The 10,000-nt window shown below is 43.2% G+C and overlaps 1 protein-coding gene across 1 annotated transcript in view; it reads left to right on the forward strand.

The window, feature by feature from the left end:
- LOC107104888 (protein NLRC3-like) overlaps positions 1-10,000 on the forward strand; it is a 14,867-nt gene that overhangs the window by 3,896 nt on the left and 971 nt on the right. The window contains exon 4 of the mRNA XM_015405005.1: positions 6-748. Within this exon, the coding sequence (XP_015260491.1) occupies positions 6-748 (743 nt within the window). The remainder of the gene's footprint in view (positions 1-5; positions 749-10,000) is intronic.

Raw genomic sequence — 10,000 nt, forward strand, 5'->3', positions numbered from 1 at the left:
ATCAGCTGCAGAAAGGAAACCTGATCTTCTATGAATCAGACCTGACAGAATGTGGCATCGATATCAAAGCAGCCTCAGTTTACTCTGGAGTATTCACACAGATCTTTAAAGAGGAGAGAGGACTGTACCAGAACCAGGACAAGGTGTTCTGCTTCATCCATCTGAGTGTTCAGGAGTTTCTGGCTGCTCTTCATGTTCACCGGACCTTCATCACTCGTGGAATCAACCTGATGGAAGAAGAACAAAAAAAGACTTATTTTTTATCTAAATTATCTAAGACAGCAAAACCAAGAATTCTCCATCAGAGTGCTGTAGACAAGGCCTTGCAGAGTCCAAATGGACACCTGGACTTATTCCTCCGCTTCCTCCTGGGTCTTTCACTGCAGACCAATCAGACTCTCCTACAAGGTCTGATGACCAAGGCACGAAGTAGCTCATTGACCAATCAGGAAACAGTTCAGTACATCAAGGAGAAGATAAATGAGAATCTGTCTGCAGAAAAAAGCATCAACCTGTTGCACTGTCTGAATGAACTGAATGATCGTTCTCTGGTCAAGGAGATCCAAAAGGCTCTGAGATCAGGAAGTCTCTCCACAGATAAGCTGTCTCCTGCTCAGTGGTCAGCTCTAGCCTTCATCTTAGTGACATCAGGAGAAGATCTGGAGGTGTTTGACCTGAAGAAATACTCTGCTTCAGAGGAGGCTCTTCTCAGGCTGCTGCCAGTTGTCAAAGCTTCAAACAAAGTTCTGTAAGTACTGACAGAATTTGAGGATTTACACCAAGAGCTAAAACCAGGAAAGAGCAACTATTATCCCAACTAAACAATTTGACTGTTAAAGTCGATTATAAAAAATATGTTTTAATTAAATACTAGTCGACCTGATTTACACACAAACATTCAGGTAAAATAAGCTTTTTAATCTTTGCAAAATTTGAATTTCTCTTATCAAAGGGAAACAATTACTTAATTATTAGTTTATTCTATTGTTGTAAATCTTGAATTATGTCATGCTCATTATGTCATGTTTGGTTTAAGGTTTCTAACCCACATGCAGAACACACGGACTCAGGAGAAAAGGTTCAAAGGTTTATTGAACTAAAACACAGTGAATAAAGAACTGATCCAAGGGGTTATCAGGTCCAGGAATGGTCACGACTGGGTTATCTGCAGAGGGGGACAGAGTGGTTAGCTGACGTCCAGGTAAGTTGCAGGATGAGAGAGTGCAGGTCTGTACCTGATCTGGATTTTGAGCAGAGCGACAGAGAGGGGGAACCAGAAGGGTCCAGAGGCTGTCGGCAGGCTGAGGGCTTGGCGGAGGCAGAGGTTGGTTTGAGAGTTTGCAGATACAGGTTTGAGTTTCCCTTTCAGATTCTTCAGAGAGCGGGCAGGCAGATCTTTGACAGGTTTGATTCTCCAGGGTTCTTCAGAGATCAGACAGACAGATTTCCAACAGAGAAACTCTTCAGGGTTTCTGGTTTCAGGCAGGTACAACCTGGGAAGCAGAGAGGACAATAGGTTTAGGTTCAGGTTTTCTGGGAGTCAGAAATTCAGACAGGCAGGTTGGCTCAGGCTTGCTAACCATAACTGGCAAACACTCTGGCGTCGGAGTGTAGCTCTCCGCCTCCTTAAGTACTGGTCTCCTGATGAGCAAACGAGCCGCAGGTGGTGAAGTCAGCTCCAGCTCCAGGAGACCTAGAACACCCTCTGGTGGAGAAAAGTGGGCAGACCTCCAGATCCCAACAGTACCCCCCCTCAACGACCGCCTCCTGGCGGTCCAGAAGAAGTAGATGGCAGAGACTCACGGTATTCATGGATCAAGGCGGGGTCCAAAATGAAGGCTCCAGGAACCCAAGAGCGGTCCTCTGGACCATAGCCCTCCCAGTCGACCAGGTACTGCCAACTGCGGCCACGGCAACCGGAGTCCACGATCCGGCGAATGGTGAAGGCAGGGTGACCATCAACGTCCCGGGCGGGTGCAGGGGAGTCAGACGGAGGGCAAAGAGGGCTGGTCAGGACAGGGTTGATCTGGGAAACGTGGAATGTAGGGTGGATTCGGAGATCCAAGATGGCAGATGCAGGCGGACGGCAGACGGGTTGATTACGGACTCAATCTTGTATGGACCGATGAACCTAGGAGAGAGTTTACGGGACATGGACTTGAGGGGAATGTCTCGAGTGGAAAGCCAAACCTGTTGACCGGATGTGTAGGTGGGAGCAGGGTGTCATTTGCGGTCTGAGAATTTCTTGTTTTGAGCGGATGTTCTGTTCAGAGCAGATATGGTGTCCTTCCAAATTTTTCGGCAGCGGCAGAGCTGATGGTTGACAGATGAGACAGAGATCTCCTTTTCATTGGCAGGAAACAGGGGTGGCTGATAACCTAAGGACACTAAGGCCACCAGAAACAGCGAGAGATCAAGGCAATGGTTCTGCTTACACCGGGGTGAGCTGAGAATTTAGCTGAATGCATCCAGTGGATGAGACGGGACCTGACAGAAGAGGGTACGTACGTCCTGTTGGGTGGTCCATTTCCTGGGTCGGGTTCAGAAGCTTGGGCCAATTTGATCAGGTCGGAGATCTCCCAGGAAATGGTGGCCACTGTACAGCTGGCAGGGAGAACGGAGTCCGGGGTTTCTTGCTTGTCGGCTGAGTACAGGCAAGAGAGAGAGTCAGGTTTGATGTTTTTTGAACCAGGCCGGTAGGAGATAATCAGGTTAAAGCGGGGAAAAAAACAGAGACCAACGGGACTGGCGGGGATTGGATCTTTTGGCTGACTGAATATATGTTAATGTATTCAGTAAGTTCTTATGATCTGTCTATACCAGAACGGGATGCTCTGCGCCCTCCAGCCAATGCCGCCATTCTTCCAGAGCCAGTTTTATTGCAAGGAGTTCTCTATCGCCGACATCATAATTTTGCTCTGCAGGCGAAAGTCTGCGGGAGAAAAAGGCGCATGGGTGAGTCTTTTGATCAGATTCAGATACTTGAGACAAGACTGCCCCCACCCCAGAATCAGAGGCATCCACCTCCAGGATGAACTGCTTGGAGGGGTCAGGTTGGACGAGGATGGGTGCACTGGAAAAAAGAGCCTTGAGCTTATTAAATGCAGCCTCAGCCTCTGCAGACCAGTGGAATGTTCTTTTGATCGATGTCAGGGCAGTGAGAGGCTGAGCAGTCTGACTGTAATTTCTGATAAACCTTCTGTAGAAATTAGCAAAACCATGAAACCTTTGTAGCTGTTTGCGATTTTCGGGGGTAGGCCAGTCCAGAACCGCCTTGATCTTGTCTTCTGACGGCTTCACCTGCCCGCCCTCGAGCAAAAATCCTAGAAAGGTAACAGAAGGACGGTGAAACTCACAATTTTCAGTTTTGACAAAAAGTTTGTTTTCGAGGAGTCTTTGGAAAACCAAACAGACGTGTTTCTTATGTTCAGACATGTTCTTGGAGTATATCAGGATGTCGTCAATATAGACAAAAACAAAAATATTGAGAAAATCTCTCAAAACATCGTTAACCAGGGCTTGAAAACAGGCAGGAGCGTTAGTGAGACCAAAAGTCATTACCAGATACTCGAATTGCCCAAAAGGAGTCTTAATTGCAGTCTTCCACTCGTTTCCTTCTCTGATTCTGAGAAGATGATAGGCGTTTCTTAGATCCAACTTGGTGAAATATGTGGCTCCCTGGACGGGTTCAAAAGCAGATGCTAACAGAGGTAAAGGGTACTTGTTTTTAATGGTTATTTGGTTCAAACCTCTGTAATCAATACACAGCCGCAGAGATCCATCCTTCTTACCCACAAAGAAGAAGCCAGCCCCGAGAGGAGATGAGGAAGGCCGAATGATTCCGCCGGCTAAGGACTCGTTTATATACCTTTCCATGGTCTCCCTCTCGGGCTTGGAGATATTATAGAGTCGACTACTGGGGAGGGGAGCCCCAGGTAACAGATCTATGGCACAGTCATATGGTCTATGTGGGGGAAGAGATAGAGCACTGACCTTACTGAAGACTGGTGCCAGGTACAGAAGATAAATCAGGCGGATCAGCCTCCTGACGACTGGCCGGGGATTGAATAGAAGGAGCTGCGGAACGGAGACAGGAAACATGGCAGGATGCAGACCAAGACTCGACATGTTTTTTAGACCAGTTTATGTGGGGATTGTGAAGTTCTAGCCACTCATATCCGAGGACTAATGATGAACTGGTAGATGGAAAAACAAAGAATGATATCGTTTCTGTGGTTTCCGGAGATTAGAAGTTCAAGGAGCTTAGTCTGGTGTGTAACCTGAGGTAACTTCTTTCCATCGAGGGCTGAAACCCTAAGAGGTTTACTTAAAGGAGTGGTTTCTAAGTTCAATTGTTGAACCAGATTAGAGTCTATTAAGTTCTTCTCACATCCAGAGTCAATAAAAGCAGATAGTGTGAGGGATTGATCCGAAAGAAACAGGGTAGCAGGTAACAGCAGGCGAGGAGACTTTTCAGATTGAAGATGGTCCGCCAGGCTCCTCATTTCCTCTGGCGGACCCTGGCTTTTACCTTAGCTGGGCAGGTTGACACAAAGTGACCTGGTTCTCCACAATACATACAAAGATTCCCCTTAATTCTTCTTTGCCTCTCCTCGGTTGTGAGCCTAGTCTGACCGATCTGCATAGGCTCTACTTCAGAGGTTTCTGTGGAGGGAGAGACGAAATGAGTCTTAGAAACAGGAACAGATACAGGTTGGTTTTGGCTCCTTGGTCTGGAATCAGCTTCTGAGGACACTGAAAGGACAGAGGTGTCGTTAATATTAGTTGCTGGGGCAGGAACAGAAAAAACATGGCTTCTTACTTTTGACTTGAACCTGGCTCGCAATCGGTTATCCATGCGGATTGTTAATCTGATGAACTCCACCAAGGTTGCTGGCTCATCTATTGTGGCCAGTTTGTCCTTAATTGCTTCATCTAAAGCGTGGAAGTAAGCACTTTTAAGCGCGGATTCATTCCATCCGGAAGTAGCAGCTTTGACCCGGAAGTCGATTGAAAAATCGGCTACGGTTCTATTTCCTTGTTTTATATTCAACAGACCTCGAGATTCAGTGGATTTATCAGTGTCTTGGTTGAATACTTGAGAGAATTCCTGGAAAGATTTTTCAAAAGTACAAGAAAAACTGGATTCAGAAGAGAATCTGGCCTCCGCCCACTCGAGGGCTTTTCCGGATAACTGTGATAGAATAAAGGCAATTTTCTTTTTGTCGTTTGGAAAACTGGAAGGCGAATGTTCAAAAATCAGTTTGCATTGAAACAAAAATCCTTTATACTTACTTGGGATGCCAGAAAACTTCTCAGGAAGTGAGGGGCGGAATTCAGGAAGTGACGGACCAGGTTCTGACCTGAGTGGAGGATTAGCCTCTTGAACCGGAAGTTGAGCTGGCTCCGCTCTTGGAGTAGCATGTCGTAGATAGCCGGTTAATTACTGTAATGTGCGGTTTGTCTGATCATAGCATGAGTTAGTCTGTTGGCCAGAGTGTTATGTCATGTTTGGTTTAAGGTTTCTAATCCACATGCAGAACACACGGACTCAGGAGAAAAAGTTCAAAGGTTTATTGAACAAAAACAGTGAATAAAGAACTGATCCAAGGGGTTATCAGGTCCAGGACTGGTCACGACTGGGTTAACTGCAGAGGGGGACAGAGTGGTTAGCTGACATCCAGGTAAGTTGCAAGATGAGAGAGTGCAGGTCTGTACCTGATCTGGAGTTTGAGCAGGGCGGCAGAGAGGGGGAAACAGAAGGGTCCAGAGGCTGTTGGCAGGCTGAGGGCTTGACGGAGGCAGAGCTTGGTTTGAGAGTTTGCAGATACAGGTTTGAGTTTCCCTTTCAGATTCTTCAGAGAGCGGGCAGGCAGATCTTTGACATGTTTGATTCTCCAGGGTTCTTCTGAGATCAGACTGACAGATTTCCAACAGAGAAACTCTTCAAGGTTTTCAGGTGTCAGGTTTCAGGCAGGTACAACCTGGGAAGCAGAGAGGACAAAAAGATCAGGTTCAGGTTTTCTGGGAGTCAGAGATTCAGACAGGCAGGTTGGCTCAGGCTTGCTAACCATAACTGGCAAACACTCTGGCGTCGGAGTGTAGCTCTCCGCCTCCTTAAGTACTGGTCTCCTGATGAGCAAACGAGCCGCAGGTGGTGAAGTCAGCTCCAGCTCCAGGAGACCTAGAACGCCCTCTGGTGGAGAAAAGTGGACAGACCTCCAGATCCCAACACATTAGACCTAGAAACAGAAAGCCAGTCACACATATCAGCTTTTAGGTTAGAAATGTTCTGTCCTCTTATCTTATTTCTGTATATTTGCTAAATATTTGCCTTCTCAAATCCCCCCAACCCCTCACCTCCATCCCCATCTCATGTGTATCTGTTAGACAAGACCCTCGTAAAGATCTTTTTGGTTACTCTGTTATCTGATATAATAATAAACTTGCTCTAAATTAACAATATCATTGGTCATGTTAATTGTTTAAGGAGTGCATATTGAAACATAAAAAGTGAGATTTCTCTGATATTTTTCCTAACTTCCACCATGTTCTTGCTGATGAACTTAGAAGGGTCAAAGACTTAGTTGTAGAGTTTGAGTCAGACATTCAGCAGCAGGTAGAGTAGAAAGTTAGGTTACTTTATTGTGCTGTGTTAAATGTCTAACCCAGAAAACACATGAGTTTGCAGGTTAAATACAGAGACATTTTTTTATGAATAGGTGTGTTACTGGAAAAAGGTAGGAAATGTACTATATTTCAGAGTTAAACAAGAACTCTAATGTGTGAAGAAAACACAAAATATTTATACTTTGCTCCAACAAAAATGACACACAGTTTTCCTTAATGGTATACTGGATAAAACAAACAAGCAAATAATATGATAAAAAAAAAAAAGGGTTTTAAAAGTAACAAGAAAAAATAATCTTCTTGATGAGCTGGACTTTCTCTCCTGCTAAAAATGAAGAGAGAATATTCTAGGAGATAAAACTACAGCAATATACAGCAAATAAGCACCCAACTAATAATCGATAAAGATAATATTTCTGTGCTGATATAGAGCTGAGCTTCTAGATCAAATCAAATTTTTAAGCTGAATCCAGGGACTTTAAATTCATACTTTTACATGACTTTAACAATCTCATCATCATATTACATTGACTTTAATGGGACACTTATTCAGCAAATTGTGTTTATAGATGATCTACATACATAGCTCTTAAGAGGTTCAAGTAAACTTATTTTATTTTTTGCTGATTTAGAACCTGTTGAAATAACTGATGATTTATTTGTATTTTTTCTCTTTTGATAGATATTCTTTTCAGTTGATACCTGCCTTAATGTTTGACTAAATCTTGCCGATTTAGAATTAATTCCTTCTCAGAGTCAGTCCGATATCTTTCCATTTAAACCCTATTTTTAAAGATATAAATTGTTTTTTTGTTAAGATAATTTAATCTAATTTGACCTTAACTGGATACAGTCACTTTTCAAGTCTTCTAAAAAAGAAACCTCCAAGGTTTCCATGAAGAACACTATGAAGAGCTTACTGTTGGGTCAGAGGAGAGATACGCCTAGATGAGAATAATGATGGACTGACTGACAGAGGCCCTCAGCTAAGCAAGCTCAAATGAAAGACCAATACATAAAGCTTGATCAGACTATTTTGTTTATCCACACTTTTTCAGTACATCAAAAAAGGACAAAGCATCTTAAACTTTAAACTCCCAGGATATTCTAACATTTAGGCTACGTTCAAAGTGCAGCCCTTGATGCTAGATTTTTTTTGTGAAATCCAATTTTTTTTGCATTGTCGTATTTATATCCTCCTCCTGTGTGAACTGCAGTCATACAACCCAAGTGTCCCACATGCACATTAGAGGACGCGATGATGTCACAGGCCAGAGTGCTCTGTGTTTACGGAAGTAAACATGGATGGTAGTGCCGGCACACTATAAAAACACCAACCATAAAAACACAATCTTTTCAATATATTTAAACATAAATACTACTCTCCGCATCATCGTCCGCCATTGTTGTTGTTTTTCTTGCCGCTTCTGCGTAGCAAGATGCAGAATAGTGACCTTTGTCGGGTATTAATGACGTTCAGGTTGGATGAATCCGACCTGGCCGTTTACACACAGGTCGCATTTGAAAAGATCAGATTCGTATCGGATTCAGGACCACATAGCCAAGTGGCCTGGGTCGCATTGAAAAAAATCGGATCTGTGTTGTTCAGACAGCCATGAAAAGATCAGATCCAGGTCACATATGGACAAAAAAATCGGATTTGGGTCACTTCAGGCTGCTGTGTGAACATAGCCTTTGTCTCTTAGCAGGAGGCAAAGTCCACCTTATCAATAGGATGGCTTTCTGTATCTCCTTTCTGTTACTATTAAAAGCAGCCAATTTTTATATTTTTTCTTGTTTGTTTTATCTAGTTTACCATAAAACTCTTTGAGTCATGCTTAAAAAAGGCTCTAATCTAAGAGGCTTCCATAGTTCTAACTAGTGGTGGGGAGCAATGAGATTAATATACAGTAGGTAGAGGTGCTTTATCAAGCTTGACCATGACCTGGATGACTGAGAATCTTCCCAGATCCGTGAGTCATTTTTATAGGAGCAAAGCATAAATATTATCCAGAGGTTGTTAACTTCACACATTAGATTTCTTGTTTTACTCTGTAATATAGTAAATCAACTCCCTGTTTCTTCGATAAAAACACGTCCACCTCTCTGATTGAAATGCTGTTATTATAATCTTTATTCTTTAAAGAAAATGTGTCCTTCTATCTAACCCATCTTTTATGGAGTATTTCTGGGCTCATGCTGGTGGTTGGTGAGAGTGCCACTTTTGGGGAATCAAACTAGGAAACTTGCAGCATTCCTTCACCAAGCACTATCTTTTAAACAACAGGCCATCCGTCCCTGCTTTTGAGGTATTTAACTCAACATGAATCAAACCTGTATTATTTAATTAGAATTATAAATAGACATCTCCCTATATTTTGATTGTAGAGTATCTGACACTTGAATTTTAAGCTCAGCTCCATATTAGGAGAGAAATATTCCCTGTGTGATAACTTTAAACATTAGTAGGATGGAATTTTCTGAATATTGACTATTAAATAATGAAATAGAGAGAGCCTGGAAGGTAACAACAATTGTAGTGTTCCCGGTCATTGGAGCATCCAGGGCAGTCACCTCCAGACTGCAGAAATGGCTCGAACAAATACCTGGAGAAACATGAGAGATCTCAGTTTTAGGAACAGATAAGATAATGAGAAGAACCTTCAAACTCCTCGGGCCTCTGGGAGAGGATCTGAACTGGAGATGAAAGAAACCACCCACCCCACCCAGGAGTAGGAGGGGTGGGTGATAGGGCAGTTTAATATATGTAAATGATCAATTTTTGAATATATCTTGTATTTCTATCAGCTAACCCAGCTTCTTGTATTCAGTGGCTCACTAAGGTACATTTTAAAGATATTATTTTTACCAATGGATAATAGTAATGACTCTTTATTTATTTGCTTATGTATACAGGAGGAACTAAAGTGTAGTTAACTTCATGTTAGAAGTGAAAACACAAGTTTGGTATGACAGGTTAGTTGCTTAAAGTGTATTTCATTTTATTTTCAACAAACTCATTTTAGTGGGAAGATGGGATATTTAGGACCCAGCCCTTTAAATTTATTAGAATAATAGAATTCTTGCCTGTAGTTTGTTCCAGGGTCTGTTGGATTACAAAAGCAACCTGTCATGATGGGTTTCTGGATGCTAGCCCATATGCAGAACACAACTCGGAGACAGGGAAAAAGTTCAAAGGTTTAATTAAAGAAGAGGTGCAAAAACAGGTCAGGGGAATAATCAGGTCCACGGCTGGTCACGGCTGGGTTACTGTCCTGGAGTTTGAGCAGAGCAGCAGAGGGGGAGAAACCCAGGAGGGTTCAGAGGCTGACGGCAGGCTGAGGGCTTGGTGGAGGCTTAGCTTGGCTTG

Source organism: Cyprinodon variegatus, unplaced genomic scaffold, assembly GCF_000732505.1.
Source record: "Cyprinodon variegatus isolate N-32 unplaced genomic scaffold, C_variegatus-1.0 Scaffold1938, whole genome shotgun sequence".
In the NCBI taxonomy this organism is placed as follows: domain Eukaryota; kingdom Metazoa; phylum Chordata; class Actinopteri; order Cyprinodontiformes; family Cyprinodontidae; genus Cyprinodon; species Cyprinodon variegatus.